The sequence below is a fragment of the Mus caroli genome, unplaced genomic scaffold, assembly GCF_978045245.1.
Source record: "Mus caroli unplaced genomic scaffold, Mus_caroli_1 scaffold_1, whole genome shotgun sequence".
NCBI lineage: Eukaryota > Metazoa > Chordata > Mammalia > Rodentia > Muridae > Mus > Mus caroli.
In genome coordinates this window covers 37,605,892-37,624,377 of record NW_028227256.1, presented here as the reverse complement: position 1 = coordinate 37,624,377, position 18,486 = coordinate 37,605,892, and the positions used below count along the sequence as shown (strand labels likewise).

The 18,486-nt window shown below is 44.2% G+C and overlaps 1 protein-coding gene across 1 annotated transcript in view; it reads right to left on the bottom strand.

Moving 5' to 3' along the window:
- Window positions 1–16,197, bottom strand: part of Slc9a2 (solute carrier family 9 member A2) — an 84,091-nt gene extending 67,894 nt beyond the window's left edge. The window contains exon 1 of the mRNA XM_021161822.3: window positions 15,590–16,197. Coding sequence (XP_021017481.1) covers window positions 15,590–15,884 — 295 coding nt within the window. The 5' untranslated portion in view covers window positions 15,885–16,197. The remainder of the gene's footprint in view (window positions 1–15,589) is intronic.
- Between the last annotated feature and the right edge of the window lie 2,289 nt (window positions 16,198–18,486).

The window sequence follows — 18,486 nt, the reverse complement described above, 5'->3', positions numbered from 1 at the left end:
CTGATGGGCATCATCTCAAATTAATCTACTCACGAGCCAGGGCTGAGGAAAGGCTGTAAGCACCGTCCTCTGCCTTGGAAGACGGCCAGTGTTTCCCACTAGCATGCTCAGACTTCTGCATTCAGCAGAAGAACATCGATTCTGTTACCATCCCGGCCGGGCACTGTGCACGATTCTCTGGGAGCACAGCACAGTGAAAGTGAAATACACAAGAGACACCTTTAAGAAAGCCCGGTAATTAAAAACAGCTGAGTGCTATCACACTCTAATCCGGCTCCAGAAAATAACAGTAATGACCCTGGATAGTTTGCAAAGTTTTCTGTACATATCCTCTCTGGGTGGGAAATGTGCACCTCTTCAAGAGGAGAAAAGTAAGCCATGGGTCCCCAGGGATTTTCTCATATAGCCAGGTGGGAAATGAGATCCTGTTGTTAAAACAGAGAGTGTTGCCCTTGGACAGGCTAAGTATTCTTACTTAGAAAAGTACCCGTCTCATGTTTCCTGGGAGAAGTCCGAGTTGAGGTCACTCAACTTGTGGGGAACCTGTTGAGACATTTTTATAGTCTCTAAGTTTCTCCTCCTGTTCCAGGCCCCCGACGGTGAATGTTGTGTCCGTGCCCCAACTCCACACATTTTAGAAATACCATTTGACAAAGGAGCTTAGTAAAAGAGAGCTCAGCCCGAGAAGAGACGATTCTTCCCAGGTGACACATTCCAGGGCAGTGGCATTTTTTATTTTTATTTTTATTTTTTTAATTTTTTTTTCTTTGGATGGAATGATAGAGCTCTGGTGTCCTTAAGTTCCACCTACTCTTTCTGAATCCGCCCTTTGCACCATTTAGCCAAGGGTAGGAGCTCGACTGGTAGGAACAGGATCTGAGTGCGCTTTAAGCTGAATTCAAAACCTTCCACACAGGCCAACAGTTCAAAGTAATTCTTACTGTACTGCTCTGGGGCAGAGGTTAGACCTAGGACTTGCCTTTCTTTCAGACCACATGTTACTAAATGATTGATGGGTTTCCTTGCTTGTATCTCAAAGTCCTTGTAAGTTATACAAGTTTTTCCAAGGAGGCCACCCCACCCCTGCAACCACCTTGGGTGGGAACTTTATTTTATGGTTGAGTTTTATTCCTCCAGGAGGCTGGCTGCTAATCAAGGTGACCAGTTACTTAAAATAAATAGATGGAAGTACAGGAAAGGAATCCACAATTGGCAGTAATTGCCGCTGAATCTCAATTCTCAATTAAGTGGTTGCAAGCCCTCGACAGCAGCCACCACAGGGGCAGGGGAGATATTTGTACTCTAGTGGTTCTTTGAAGGCCAGGGAGTGGAAGGTGGTGATTTGAGAATGGCCTCAGAGACCAAGATGTTTGAATTCTAGGTCTCGTCTCCAGTTGGTGGAATGGTTTGGGTATGTAGCCCCTTTGGGGTTGAACCACCCTTTTGCAGGGGTTGCATATCAGATATTTACATTACGATTCGTAACAGTACCAAAATAACAGCTATGGAGTAGCAATGGAATACTTTTATGATTGGGGTTACCACAACAGGAACTCTATTAAAGGGTCATAGGTTTAGGAAGGTTGAGCAGCATTGCCTGAGAGTGTCTGTACATGAATGGATCTCATCAGGAACACAAGGCAAGATAAGAGAAAGTCTCTTCTATCCCCAGGAACAGAGTAAATTGCAGTTGTGAAATAAGGGAGTAGAAAAGGAAGGGCTGGCCGTAACTGTAACATTGTAACCAGACAAAAACAAGAGGCCTGTGTGCCGAACCTCTGTGGAGGTAGCCAAATGTCTCTCACTCATACATAAATGACCAACTAACGGGGCCAAAAGCTGAGAAGGTTGGGCTGGGCAGCCAAATACAGATACCCAGGTGGGGGCGGGGGGTTGGGGGAAAAGAGCTGATTTCATTGGAAACTGCAAGTTCCTTGAGCTGCAGTGAGCATCATCTTCCAGACTGAAAGATGGATGCCATTCTACTAAGGAATAACAATGTCAGGAGTGAAAAATCACACAAATCACACAAAAAAATATACAGCTGACTTCATGAATGGACAGCAGTTATCCCATCTACTGGGAGTTGGAGGCAGGACGATCATGAGTCCTAGGCTATCCTAGGATACAAAACCCTGTCTCTAAAAACAAAAAACTAAACCTTCACACCCCCAGTATTCCCCACCCCTATGAGACTATGAATATTCTACCATGCTTAAGGAGAGGCCCATGAGATCCACCCCTCCCTCACAGCCTATAGGCAGCTAGTAGCTGTTGAAAGGGGGGGTGAGGGAGGGGAAGCCATATTACTTGTGGTGTAGCCACTGGCGAGTTGTTCCTAAGTTACTTCCTAAGGAAATAACCCTCCATTCTTGCTCATCACGCCAGCTTCATCCTATGCAGTGGGGCACACAGGCTGGGAAGCAGAATGAACTCTTCAGGAGTGTGGAAAGGATCAGAGAGGACAGTGAGAGATAGAATGGTCAAAGTATACACACACACACACACACAGAGGTGTGTGTGTGCATATATATGAAATGCATAAAATTCTTAAATAATTGCACATAGAACACACACATATATATGGAACTAGAACCTTTTATATAATTATATAGTTATAGTTGTATTTCCACTGCCTATGCATTATTGACTTATCCATGGACTCTCATGACATCTCTGGGCTGCCGGGGAAGTGCCAGAACCGTGTCATAGAGCTAGCTGGCTTTCATTGGGAAGGGCACACCTTGCCTGTGAGAGCCCCCAATGCAGAGCCTGGCTGCTCAGCCTTCAGTTTCCAAGGACAATCTAGTGACAGAGATGGGTGTTTTCTGTCTTTCCTTTTCATGGCAAACTACGCAAAAGTAGACAGATGATTTTCCTCATTTTCTCTTATGCAACGTTGGAACCTGAAATATGTATGACTTGGATAAAAGCCTATTCATAACACCACCAGCAGGAGGCCAGAACATCTAAATAAGCGAACAACTTTCTGTGGAACGAGCAGACAGGATGGATTTCTGCAGTGTGCTGTTATGCTTTGGGAAGGGAGGAAAGCATCTGTTCTCTCGGAGCCCAGCCAATGTGTCTAAGGTCTTGAAGACAGCAAGTTCAGAAAGTAGTGACTCTGCTGTAACCACAGCCGAGTGAAGAAGCTGTCATCATCAGGATCCCGCTTCACAGGTGAAATAAGAGAGGCGCGTGAGGGCAATCCTGTGACATCGGATTCATGGCTAAGTGAGTGGCAGGGCTGGGTCTCTGGGCACCAGAATTGAGAGGACCAGTCAGGTACATTCAAGAATAGAATGCCCAGCAGAAGCAAGTGGATAGGCTAAGATATTTGAGAGTGAAAGGCCAAATGAATAATATATGTGCCAGGACAATAAATTCAAGCCACAGGTGTCATACTGGGTGTACCATTACCTTAATTACTGTACAATGTGAGTTTGGAGAAACAAAAGGTTTTCTCATTATTATTCACCTACTTAATAATAGTTATTTGTTGGCTCTTTAATATGCACCACAAGTAGTTCCAGACCTTGAGTTAAATAGACACCATCTCTTCCTTCATAATGACCACATCTTTTTATGCACGTCACTTGTGAGTGCCTGAATGTGCATAATGGTCTGTCACACAGGATCCATATATGCAACAACAAAAAAACATATTTAGAAATTTTCACACTAAATATTCCTAAGAATCCACATTGTAGTCCATGTTCCTCTTACTTTGACTCCTTAACATATTAAATTTGTTTAGCATTCTCGCTCTAATCCACGGGAATATATTCCCAGATCTGTCTGAAATCAGAAATAGTATGAAACCCTATATGTGTATTATGTTTTGCATACACATTCACACTGACGATGAATTTGAGCTTATGAGTTAGACAGTGTATGAGTTCAGCAACAATTGCTACTGATAAATAGAATAGCTACAGGAATTTACTTGAGTAATTAGGTTGATGCAATTATTCTCTCTTGAAAGAAATAAGACCATTGAAATTAATGAGATGATTCATCCCTGACTATGCCTGACCACAGGTAAATAGAATTGTGGGATGTAAATCACAGAGCAAGGAGGGTTGCTGTATCTCAAAGCGTAAGCATTCTATACCACCAAAAAGAAAAGGCTGCATTGAGATCACAGTCAGCTATTGGATGGATCACACGGCCTCCAATGGAGGAGCTAGAGAAATTACCCAAGGAGCTAAAGGGAACTGCAACCCTATAGGTGGAACAACAATATGAACTAACCAGTACCCCGGAGCTCTTGACTCTAGCTGCATATGTATCAAAAGATGGCCTAGTCGGCCATCACTGCAAAGAGAAGCCCTTTGGACTTGCAAACTTTATATGCTCCAGTACAGGGGAACCCCAGGGCCGAAAAGGGGGAGTGGGTGGGTAGGGGATTGGGGGGGTGGGTATGGGGGACTTTTGGGATAGCATTGAAAATGTAAACGAGGAAAATACCTAATAAATAAATAAATAAATAAATAAATAAATAAATAAATAAAGAGATTCTGAAATTCCAGATGTGTGTTCCAGTGTCAGCGCTCATAATGCATTCTCCCACCTTGCTCTTCCCATCCTACCCAGCTTGGAGTGTTGCTAGGAAACCATATTACTCCTCACTCTAGACCACCAGCTGTTTCTGTGTTTTCTTCTAGTTAGCTTTCACAATTACCATGTGAAGGAAGCAGGCAGAATGGCCACTGTGGTCTGATTTTACGGTGATGGTCTACCCTGGTCAAAAGAGATGAAAGTGTCATGCATGAGTCTCAAGGACAGCTTGGTGTCTCCAAGGAAAGAATGGGTAGATCAGCTCCACCAAGGGGCTCTGGAGACCACAGGTGAGCTTATGACACCATTGGTCTTTGAGGTTTCTGGACATTGGCTGAAAGTGATCAAATCTCTACATGCATTGGTACAATATATGCATACACTTACACACATCCCCCTGTACACTTTAATTCATTTCTAGATGGCAATGTAAATGCCGGTTAAACTATACCATACTATACCATACCATAGTGTAATGATAACAAGAAAAATATCCATTCATATCCCAGTGTTTGATATAGATCCAGGACTTCTGTAGTGTTTCTGATCCATTGTTTCTGCACAGAAGCAGGCCCCGCAGACACCGAGACCAACCGGGAATTCAATACGCCTTTTCTTCCAAGAAGAGGGCAGAGATACACAGAGAGAATGATGAACTAATTGTGGCCCCAGGTCAACCACTTGCCAGCTGGGGTGTCTGGGGCAATGTAGTTAAACTCCCTAAACCTCATGTTTTCTTCCGTGTTTTGAAACTCGGGATGACATTTTTGTACTTCTATGAGAATTGAGCAGCACTGTGACCATTTAAGTAAGCGTGTAGCCAATGGCTGGCTGAACTAATGCTGTGTCCCGCTGAGCTATTATTATCTTATGGATGAGACTATGAGAATCTCATCCATTTCTTCCTTGCACTGGGGCAAGAAAAGACAAGGCTGGTCTCACTATAGTGCTCAGCTTTCCAGCCACGGGATCCTGGGAAACCAGTTCAGGAATTGGGAGTAGTAGTAGAATTATCCCTGACTGAGACACAGAAATATGGAAATGGAGCTATTTCATGGCCCCGTGGTTGCCTGAGGTACTTTACATGGAAAAGCAAATCGTGTGAGGGTGTGGTAGCACATGTCTGTAATCCCAGCTGGAGGCAGACGCAGGACAATAAAGAGTTCTTTGTGTCTAAAGAAGAGTCAAGGACGGCATGAATTACATGAGACTCAAATGACAAGAGCAACAGCAACAAAAGAAAACCTGTACATATCTCTAAAGTGGTTTTCTACAGAGATCCAACCCAGGTTCTTATTAATGGCTAGACGAATGAATGAATGAATGAATGAATGAATGAATGAATGAATGATCTACCAATAAGCCACACAGCCTGAACCACCCTTCAGTATAAATTTCCAAATACACTCATGCCTTTCTTTCCTTTCTTTTCAGTGTAAGCATCCTTATCCCCACATGAAGAAATAATATGGCATTTGCCTGTCAACTGTGAGTCAGGCAGCGTCATGTGGAGCGCTTAAAGAAAATCACCATCTCTGTCTCAGGGATGAGCGGAGAGGTGAAAGAAGATAAAGACACCTCCAAACAAGGAGTGAACTTTATACAAGAAGATGATAAAGCCTGTGACGGGTGACAGACACAGTAAGGAATTACTTCAGGAAGCACCTCAATTATGACTCACTACTTTAAAAAGACTTAATTGCAAGTGAGTAAGCCATAGTTGTGCAGGCGCCACTCAGGACGGCAACCCTCCCATGGCCGAGCATCGATTTCAGAAAGTAAACACACACTTCTCTTGGGTTCTGTTCCTATTGCTTTCTTAAAAAGGGAAAGCTTTGTTAAAAAGTGAAGGCTTTGTTATTCACAGTATCTTCACATTGTCCAAATAGACCTAGTAAGCATAAGGGACAGACATATGGCCCACCTTTGGCAAATCAAATAGAAGACCCAAGGAGGTAATGACTCATCCGAGATCTAATTCTAGAATGGGACCATAGAACGGAATTAGCCCTCTCTCTGATGTGCTTCGGGGTATATTTTCCTCTGTCATAGCTTCAGCTCACACAGGCAAGGAACTAGAAATACCAAAACAAAGGCAACAAATCAAATTCTGCAGGCCCAACCGTTTTGAGTGAGAAAAGAACAGGTATGTCTTCTTAAAAGTGAGAAACCATCACAGCCTAGCCATTAACTTTAAACAATGTGTGGAAATCTTTCTGTAAAGGCAAAATTTGTCAGTGGGGGTGAAGGCACTTGCTGCTTGAAGATGCAAAACTACTTATCCTGAGTCCTTGTAACTCATTTAAACTCGGGTGGAGAGACGAGACTCTATACTCATCCTCTGAACCCCACACATGTACCATGCACCTAGTCACAACACATACCAATCAAACACGCACACACACACACACACATTAGCGAATCAGCTAATTACATTTTTTAAAGGCTATTTCTTTTAAAACCCTCATACAAACAATCATCACAATATTAAACAATACAGATGTAAACAAATCCTCCTCTCAGTACAAATGATAATATCAGTGCCTGGTTACCTGGGTCAACAGAGAAGATAATGCCCAGGAGATATCGGTAGGTGTTTAGGTCACAGTAAGCCAGGGGAGTTCCAGACAGAGCTGCATCCAGGTCCCCTGTGCTGAGACCTGATATTTTAACACCTATTGAAAACAGGTAATAAGACTTTACAAGTTGAAGAAGGACTCTTGCCTAAATTCCTGACTCTCAAAGAACTACTTTGTCCTAAATTAAAAAAAAAAAATAGCACCAAAAGAAAATGCCTGTAGCCAAGGGAAAAGGAGAGGAAACTGGACAATTCTCTGTGGCTCTGGGCCAGGAAGAAACTTAGCTGTGACAGAAAGAGAACTCACTTTATCTATACAAGAACATTAACTGGGAAATACACACTGAAACCCACCACCAAAACAAAACGCTGAGAACCATTTTGTATGAACAAGTTAGAAGGTCCACAGACTCAACCAAATAAACATGCCCTGGTGAAGCTAAGCTCACAGTAGAAAAAAAATTACAGCCAAGATAAGGCATAAATATCCAAAAGGGAAGTTCTGGAGATGCAGTCAATGGAGAATTTACACCCCCAAATTAGGGAGAAAAAAACGGAATGCTGATGGAATCTATAACATGAATGTAAATGAATAAAAACAACAGGAAGAATGAAGAATGAAAATTAAGCAGTTTGAAAACAACATGAGCCAAAGGCAGACAGACATGAAAAGGGAACAGAAATGTTGAAATGAACATGTAATTAAGATTAAAAGCCTAGCGTGTAGACTAACTATCAATTAAAAGTGTACTGTGGGCAGTATGGTAAATTGGAAACAAAAACATTAGTGAAATACAAAAATAAATGACAGAGAAAGGAAAACAGAAAACAAAAATTTTTAAGGCATGTAATAAATTCTATGGGAGAAAAAAATCACATAGATTCTGAAGGACACTTTGAGACAGCAGCTGAATAACAGAAATAATTACACACACACACATATACATCGCACACACACACCACACATACATACGTGTATGCATACATACATATACACACACATGCACACATACACACGCATGCACACACACATACACATGCATGGCTGCATACACACATGCACACTCATGAGCACATACATACAGCACACAAACACACACTCACACATGCATGTGTGCATGCATACACACACACACACACATACACACACACACACACACATACATGGCTGAAATTCAGGTAATATAATGGACCAAAGGAAAGAAGGCAAAAAGCAATGGCATTTATCTATCTGATGAAAATAACTCAGTATAATTTTCATTACAGACTATAAACAAATTAATGACATTTTCAAAGGGCTAGGACAGAGCTCAATAGAAGAGCACTTGTCTAGAACTTACAAAGCCCTGGGTAAAACCCATGCCTCCAAGAGAAATAGCTTGAACAAAGCTAGAGATCAAGGCTGTCCCTGAAGTATTCACTGACGAGTGTACACACGGAGAAGGGAAATAATATAGAGGGAATAGGTGGAAGCGACCATAAAGAAAGCATGTTCAACACATTTATCAATCTAAACAAATGTTACCTATACAAACTCCTTATGAAATAATTTGAACTTTGGAATGGGATTTTAAAAATGTATAACTCTCAAGTATCTTTGGGAACAGGCGAATAACAACAATGGAAGCAGCAAATGCTATGTTTGACCGAGTGGGAAGAAGAGGGGGAGGCCAGGGAGGAGACGGGGCAGTAATGCATTTGATAAATAAGAAAGATGCTGCAAAGTCAAAATATTGGGGGGAAATAAAAGAAAAACATGGAGTAAAAGCACAGATTAAAACGAGCCCCAATAAATCACTGCAATAAATGTAGTAACATTCCTGATTTAAACTGCAGAGATTTCAATTTTTAAAGACAGAAAACCCAGTTATGTGGAGTTTAATGAGGCACATTTAAATAAAAAATGATATGGCTGATTTCCTAGTAATATATAGGAGAGGTGGGTGAGCAATATGGATATGACAACATCTCTACAGAGAAAGGATTACAAAAGTCATTTCTATTTTGAGTAACAACAATGATACAAAAGATCAAATTTAACCGCAAAGGAAGCTGCAAAGGAGGAACTCAGTTGGAAGAATACTAAGTCAGTATCCACCTAAGATACTGAGATGAGCCAGATAAAGTCAAGTTTAACAGAATTACATATAGCCCCTCTTAGTGGTCAATTCTACACAGGTCTGATAATGTAGCCAAAACACAGTAACAGTATTGAAGAACTAAATGCCACAATGTATACATCTTGATCACGCGCGTGCGCGTGCACGTGTGTGTGTGTCTGTGTCTGTGTGTCTGTGTGTGTGTCTGTGTGTGTGTCTGTGTCTGTATGTGTGTGTACACATTCATGCCTGGGTATGTGCACAGCACATAGCACTAATACTTTTACTTTCTATGCTCTTCTCACGTTCACATAGAAAATTTAATTTTAAAACAGCCCCTCACTAAACTACACAGAACACAACATTGAGACTATCGTAGAAGTCATCAGCTTAACATTCCAATCAAAATGTAATTAATGTGTATGAATTTAAAAATCAAAATAAAATGCAGCTGTGGGGCCGGAGGGATGGCTCAGTGGTTAAGAGGGCTTGGTTTTCTTGAAGAGGATGTGGGTTTGATTCCCAGCATGTGCATAGAGGTTAGCAACTAGGAGACTGTTCAGGAGATCCGGTGCCTTCTTCTGACCTCCACAGGCACCAGGACTCACATGGCACACATACATACAGGCAGACAAAACACTCACACATAAGATAAAGTGAAGAAATCTAATAAATCTCATAAGCAAATGACATAAATCTTGGACAAAACAGTCTCAATGTGTTTATCATTATGATTTTTTTTAATGTGGGAAGATGACAGTGAATGTATGTATATCAAAGATGACAGCAGGCCTGAAGTGGGTCAGAAAGGAGTGTTTCTCTTGGTGTGTGTATCACTACCATGCTAGGAAGTAAACTTTTGAATCACGACAGCTGGCAGGGAGATTGACATTTAATAATTTTACTTTCTAAGATATTTCTTTGACCCTAGAGGCTAAGCATATTGTGATATGATCCAGTGATATGAATAAATTCTGAATTATGTTTTATTTGTAATGAAGATTAATACATATAAATGTAAAGTACAACATATCCTAGCTTTGATGAGCTCAAGAAAACTCTTATATTTGAGAGAGAATGAAGACAAAACAACTAGGCGTTCCAATAACTAAGGTAAGAAACTTATTTTGCCCACGTTATTGGGTCATTTTAGCACAAGAACATGTTAATTTGGAGCTCCGATGATCATAAAATGCATGTGTTTGATACATAGTTAAGACCACAGTAGTTGTGCTTCCCATTATTAGCAGTTTGGGGGGGTTGTTTACCCTTGTGAGGTGGAAACTGCCATAATATTGAAAAAATAAACCCAACAGCAGATGATCTAATGACTAAACAGATAAGCCAAAGAAAACAGGAGTAAGAAGCCACAAGAGTATAAGCAAAGGCTGTAAAACTGGAGAGCTGTAAGCAAGAGGGATTGCTTTTAAAAATACAAGAGAAAAAGTAACTTTGATCAAGATGATGAGAGACAAGAATAAAGCCATTAAGAATAAAAGGGGCGTATCAATCCAGAAGGAGAACTTCAAGGTCTCTATTAAAAAGTCATTCTCTAAGCAACAGTAAAAGTTCAAATTATATAAACATACAGGTGACTCAAAACTGACTCAAACAATACACAGATAAACCGAATAGCACTATGTATGACTCTTGACATTAAAACAACAGAATCATCACCCCAAATCTAATCTATTCATATAACAAAACTACCAAACTTACAGGTAAGTTTTTATAGCCCTACAAAGAAAACACTTGTGTGTGTGTGTGTGTGTGTGTGTGTGTGTGTGTGTTTTGGGGGCTTCAACGCACATGAAAATTCTACAAGAACTAAGCACCACAATAATGGTAAATAAAATTATCCTTGTTAAAGTTGATAAGAAGTAAGATTTTCAAATGACAAACAAAATAGAAAACAAACCAAACAAAAACAAAAACAAAACCTGCTGTTATTGTCAAGATGAGAACACTGTGACTCTAATGTCCTGACATCATCTTTATGATGCCTGAATTCATCTTTAGAAAGAAATGAAAAATCTACTGCCTTCCTTTTTCAGACTGAAAATATATGGGTGACCCTGAACATATGTGGTGCTCTTAAGAGAAAAGACCCTGGTCTGCTCTGTGGGCATTATTAGGTCCGAGCACACGGTGGCAGGCACATGGGATGTACAAAAGGAGATGCAAAGACCACGAACTCCATCCCGCCCCTCTCTAGATAACACACCAGCTTGGGACAAACTAGACAAAACATAAGGTAAGGGCAAGGAGACATATTTTTCAGAGACAAGGATCTCTAAATCCAAGAACATACACAAATTTTGAGACTCATGCTTTAAACTCAAGGCAGCCTGAAGCCCAGAACAGACATCTTCATGAGCCAAATGGTTTGCCTTTCAAAAATATCAATAATAATAATTAATAATAATAATAATAATACAATGTGCCCGCCCAGGTACCAAAAGTAAATAAAGCACCCTCAGTGAGCCCCCAATGCTGTACAGGGCATACAAGGAATCCTGGAACAAAGACCAGACAGAGTTCAGTTACTTTAAAGATTAGAGACAGTGCTCTGTCCCTGAACCCAAACAAAAGTAAAATATACAGCCACATTCACTCAGGTTAGGGCAAGTGCAGCCCTCAACGGCTGGCCCAGTTCATGAGAGAAAGCAACACAGACAGTGGTAAGCACAGGACCTCAGCGTCTTCCTCTAGATGCCTCTTAAGGTCAGCTTAGAACTATATCCTTGCACATAAGATTCAGTAGGCAAAGGGTGTGGAGTTTTCTGTACAAATAAAAAGAGTCAATGCATTGTGAGAAGCGCATGCACAGTGATGCTCTAGAGTGTCCAGACAAGAGGTCCCAAGGCAAAGGTGACGAAGTGCTTTGCTTCAAGATGGGCTAAAATCAATGAACTTTTTTTCTTTTCACTCAGCTAAACTGTTCTACACACACCCATCTCATCAATTCTACAATCAGGCTTGCAGGACATTTTATAATTGCAGAACTACATCTCTAGCCAAATAATGAGGACGTTGACTTTTCCCCCAATAACCAGATAAAGCAAGGAGAAGATAAGTTGACTTAGGCCTTGTGTAGAACAAGATGAACAAGTGTGCTTTCAGATTTGTAAGAATACTTCAAGACCTGGATCAATGCAATCTAGATAGCCATTCTAAGTTCACCACTGGTATTTAAACCTCCTACAAATGTTCTTAGGTGCAGCCTGTTCATCCTTGTTTAGATTAATCACTGGGAATATTTCTCCCTGTTCTCTGAGCAGGTAAGTCCTAGCACACCAGGTACTTCCATTAAAATGCCCCAAACAGAAACCATGCTTTCTATATGGGCTGGCATTTGTGTTGCCCCATAACCTTATATTTCCATGTGTGTTCAACTCCATCACCTTTCCCAAATGTGAGCAACTTAAGCTACCTGTGTAAGTGAACCGCTCCCAAACAAAAGTCTTCAAACACAAAAGCTAAAACAGAACCTGTTTGATTTTGAAATAAACCTTGCTATTAAAAATCAAGTCTTGCAAATAAATAAAAACATCACTTGCGGACAGTAACCAGACCCAAAGTCTATACAGCTTAATGAACTTAGATACAGTTGGAAATGACGTTAGACACTGAAGCTGAGCAGTTACAATGTGAATGGGTTTATTTTAGTTCTAATTCTGCATGGACACTTTGGCCTTGAAGATAGGTAAGTGCATACACTATATTTGATACATAAAATATAAACATTAAGCACAAAGCTCCATGGTTTCTGTTTCAGAACTTATTTTCCTGGCCTGTGAAGTTGTTCTACCGTACCTGGGCAGGTTTGCTCAAAGCCAAAGAGAGAGTAGAGGGTTGGGGAGGGGCAGGATGATGCTGGAGAAAGACTTGAGGGTATGTGGAAAGAAGACTTCAGTATATCTGGGTATTTGCACATTCCTTCAGGGGCAGCCAAGGAGGCAAGAGAAGGATGGGTTACAATATAGAAGAAAATAGCAAAGACTCCAAACAACAGATTTCCTTTTTAACTTGAAAATTCCACTTCCTGTTCTAACATCTATTTCTTTCCCTTTACATCAGGGAGCCAATGTTGACTTGAATCTCTCTCTGAAAAAGAGACAAGCATGGAGTGCTGTCATCTCTGCCCTGCCCTCGTGGCCAGAGAAGTACAGAATCCAAGGAAAGCAAATGGACTAGGAGGATACATGTGCAATGTATTATAACTTTGGTCAAATCTGGCATTGTGAGGGCATAGTGGCCTGTGAAACAGAAGAGGGCTAAGACCATGGTTAACAGAGACATGAAGGTGCCTGTGTGCAAACTTTGACTCACACAAGCATGGACACATTTAACCAAGTTCCACACAGTTAGGATGACGGTGTCCATTAAGATGACTGGAATGCCACAGCTGGGTTGAGAGGACTCCCAAAGGCCACCCAAGAGAACAAGAGCTCAGGAATAAACACAGAAGGCAAGAAGCACAGAGACAGCAAAAAAAGGGCCACCTAGCACTGTGGCTCTCTGGAGCACTGTGGCCATTGTCACCAGCAGCACGCCTGCCTTGACAACCAGGATTAATGGACAAACCCACTCTCCTCTAATCCTTACTCCAGAACACTCTTTCAGGGAGGACCAAAGATGAGGCATCAGGCCTTCCTCCGGCCTAGAACTGGGTCTCTCCACCCACTAGCAAAGCTACCTCATGTCTCAGCTTCCTCCTCCCCAAAACAGGGTCATCATATCTATCCAGGATGAAGGCTGTGAAAATGAGGGATAATGAACTTAAGTGCCCACTAGCGGCTGTTATTAGTGTAATTAATCTGATTAAAATAATCAGGGGTAAAGAACAGAAGAGGGTGTCAGAGCAGAAAAGCAGTAATGGGAAAGGTCACAAATGCAGCCCTCCTGGGCTCTGACTCAGGCACAGGCAGGGATCCAGAGGCAAGCTACCTGTGTGCATTTGGTGGGTCCGACTTTGTCGGTCATAGTATGGACTTTCCAGCTTTGGTTTCCACCTCTAGCTGCACATCCCTACAGGGCAGGGATGCTGTGGGAGATGATGTAAAGAGAGAGCATCTCAGGCTATTATTAGAGACCATGAGCTTATGTGGCTGTTTGCTTGATAGGGAAGCCCATGTCCCTTATACCATTGCTCAGATGGAATTAAAACATGCGCAGCTAGTCGGTCATACCAGAGCCAGCAATTCCAGACTGCAGAGTCATTATGTAGCGTAGAACACCTTTGCTTACCACCATCACAGACTAATAGATTTAATCTAACCTCGGAAGTCAATGCCAGGCTTAGCTTGCAAGTTCTACACTCTTACAAACCGTCCCTGCCACCTGCTTAGACCCACCCCTTTTCCAGTCACACTTTTTGTTTCTCTCTAGAATGCTGTTTCCGGTGAACAGCTCACACTGACCAGACTTTAGTCATCCTTGAAAACAGGCTGTATAAGTCAGGCCAGGATGTGACCCCTGCATCTCTCCACAGCCATATTGTGTTTGCCAAGGAGTATTTCCTGGGTTGTAACCATCGATGCCTCACCCTGATCATCAGAAAGGGTCCCTAGAAAGGCTGAGATGTATGAAAAGCTGCATCCCACAAGGTAAATGCAAAAGCATAGAAAACACCACGTTCTTCTGATCTCATACATTTTTAACAGTACAGCGATAGTGAATGTGCCTTAATACTACATACAGAGTAAAATGGTGAGCGTGCGTTATGATGAAGTGATCAGGCTAACAGATGAGAAAACGGGCTGAACTTGGGGATGGGTTAATTATTTGTGAATAGCTGGTCTCCCTGGCTCCAGTTACCTCTAAAGAAGAAAAGGCTTTCTAGAGAGTGAGGAGCCCAGAGAGCCCAGAAGGAAAGAACAGGGCACTGGTATTGTAGTGGCAAGCATTTAGGTGTCCACAGTCTCAATTTAAGCACCTCATCAGTCAGGGCATGAGGAGGGTCTGTGTTCTGCCAACCCCATCCAAGATCTTGCCCACTTCCACTCTCCTCTCTACTTGTAGATGATATACAATCTAGCTAAGCCCTGCCTCACTTAGCAATCAAGTCTCCCTCAACTTTGGCACAGAGCTGTCAAACTTGATGCTCAAAGCAGAAGTCCACAGTGGGTCTCTCTGCTATGGGTCAGTCTTTCCCAGCTTTCCAAGGCCAGCGTCGGATTAAGAACAGGAGATCTTTCAACCACAGGAGCTAATCTGTCCGTCCAAGGCTGCCTTGGTGCAGGAGGAGCTGGCCACTATCTGAGACCAACTACTTGCCTACTTGGCGAGTCACCCACCAGGATCCCCAGTCTGATCGTTCCCGCCCCCACCCACGGGTACAGTTCCTTACCAATCTTGGCCAAGGAGGCCAGTAGGATCCACAAAGTGATCTCGAAAGGGATTTGCACGTGGGGGTAATCCAGGGTGAACACGGGCAACCGACTTTCCTCGAACGGCGTCGTTCCCGGGGCCACCACACTGGCAGGACTTGGCGAGTTGGAGCTGGCACCCCTGGCCCTGGGTGCGTCCAGCAGGGTCTCGGCCAGCGCGCCCGCCGGCACTGCCACCTGCAGAGACAGCAGCAGCAGCAGCAGCAGCCAAGACAGTGGCGCCCGCACGCTGTGCGCGGTGCCCCGGGGGCCCATGGGGTCGGCAGCTAGGAGCGCAGCAGAGGACGCTGGTGTAGGGATCTGGGTTCCCTCAGAGCATCGCGGGGGGGGGACAGCACTACTAACTCAACGGGACTGCGAGAGTACCACACCACCGCCTCCACTGGGTCGGGGCCCTGTCGCCAACAAGCTCGGTGGGTGTGAACCTCGCAGGGCCCGGAGGGGAGCGAGCAGCGACAGGAGGCCACTGCACGGTCCCTCGGTCCCTCGGCCGCTCTCAGCCTTGCTCAGCCGCCCTCCGCCGCCGGCCGCCCTCCCATGCCTGGCAGCTACAGGCCCTGCCCGGGGCGGCCCGAGGGCGGGCGGGGACGGGGACTGGGGCGGGGCGTGGCGGGCGCGGCGCCCCGGTGGCGGGGCGGGAGGACGCGGGGACCCGGTGCGACGCGCACCTGCCGCAACCCACAGTCGACGCGGGGGCGAAGGTCGCGCCGCTCTCTAGCCCGCCCGCGGACCAAGAGCCGCTGTCCCTGGGAGCCTGGGAGCTGTGGGTGCACTAGGTGCGCGGTGCGCACGGTGGCCTGAACTGTCCCCGCCCCGGAGGCAGCGTCGGCCGTCCATCAGGGCTGGGACCGACGCGACCCACGCGTCGCGCCCTGCCCCCTCCCCCCGCAGGCTCCTGCAAGGAGACACCCCGGGGCGCTGGCACGCGAGGAGGCGCCGCGGGCTCAGGCAGGGAGGCGACGCCGGGCGCGGAGGAACTGGGGAGCCTTCGCCACTGCAGGGTCTGCAGAGACCGACTCACCGAGGCGAGCCCCTCGGGTCCTCGGAAAGATGAGAAGGAAGAGCTGCGCTTCGCTCCCCTTGGGAGCAAAGCACCTTGAACACAGCCTGTTCTCTGCGCACCGAAACTCCCGGTTGAGAACTCAGCGCTCCCACGCTCTCCCAGAACCCTTGTCTTTCCGCTTTTCCACTCCTTGTAACAGTGTGCACTCCACTTTTCTTCCCTCCCCCAGCTTTAGGGACGAAAAAGTCTCTGTTTTTAGGCTTCGAGGTGAATCTGTCTGAGGGCATCAGAAACATAACTATTTCATGGAAAACCAGTGATTTGCCTAGCTTAGACGGACTTGTTCGGCTAATTACAGGATGGACTGCGGTTTGGAAAAGCGGGATTCTCCCAGCGCCAACTGGCCCTTCTCCGAAGCCCGACCTTCCGCAGGGGCATTGCCAGGTGCCCTGCCTGAGATCCCACTGTCCCGGTGTCCTCACGGTGAGAAACCGAAAGGAACCGAAACCAAACCATCTGCCTCCCAGTTAACCCACACGGTTTCCCCTAAACGTATAAAATAAAAATTCTTATCTTTTCCACATGGTTCCGGCTCTTGTTTACACACCCCTCGGTCTGACACAGAAAGTTCTAACAGAATCTGTGAGATGTCAGTCAGAGGAGGTCATCTGAATAGAGGCAAGCAAGGAACCTTTGAGTCTGGGAAAGGCAGGGACCATTCTAGCCCGAAGTGGAATGAGTCTCAGGGTTGATACAGAATGGGCACAGAATGTCGCTGTTGATGTATCAGTTTTCCGGCTTTGGAGTGGAACTGCCTGTGAAGATTCTGTTTCCTTGTAAAGATTTACTGAATCAGGCAGAGCCGAACCCTTTTCCTCCCTGCTGGGCATTTGCATATCAACGACTGATTCCCCCATCTCTTTTCTAAGAAAGGACTTGTTAACTAAGTGCTTTCTTTCTCGAATTGCCTTTCTCTCCAGAAGAGGCGCTGGGAAAGCACTTTCACTTGAATTTTTGGTTATCACAAATACCGAAGTTGGGAGAGAGAAACTGTATGTTTTACAGGTGAAGCACTGCACACACACGAACACCCTTCTAGATTAAAGTTCTAGAAGATATCCACACCCAGGCCTGACCTTGCTAAAGCTGGTTCCACCCCACACTACCAATTTTAGATTATTTATCAAATAGAACAATGAAGAATATTTTAGGGGTCGTTTAAGAACATAACTCTTAATAGGATGAAGTTCTGCGGAGAGTAAGCAGCACACAGTCGGACAGTTATTCTTAGATGTTGTGACATCACAGGAGGGCAAGCACACAGTCAGACAGTTATTCCTAGGCATGAAATGTTGAGAATGACTGTGCATGGTAGGATAAATGACATTCCACATCACTGTCTAGAGTATCTACACAGGTCATAGAGGCTGGAGTCACTGTCCTTTGTAAATCTCTGCTACTGCAAAGACTAATCAGTTTTTGTAAAACTTGGGAAAATCTTTTTATTCAGTTTTGTGGGTGATAGAAAGGAGTTAAAGAGCAACCTGCTGGGGCTGGGGAACTACTCAGGCCATGTAGAGCCAGCATGTAGACCTGAGTTTGAATCCCAGAATCCATGTGGTAGTATCATACATTGTGAGCCCAGTATTCCTCTGGAGAAAGAACTGAGGCAGGGGAATCCCAGGTACTCCCAAGCCAGAGAGAAGTGAGCAGGAATAGACCCCTTTCAAACAAGGGACAAGGTAAGGACCAACAAATACCTGAACCTGTCCTATGAACTTCAGCCATGCACCACACACACACACACACACACACACACACACACACACACACTTTCATCTTTTACCCAAAGCA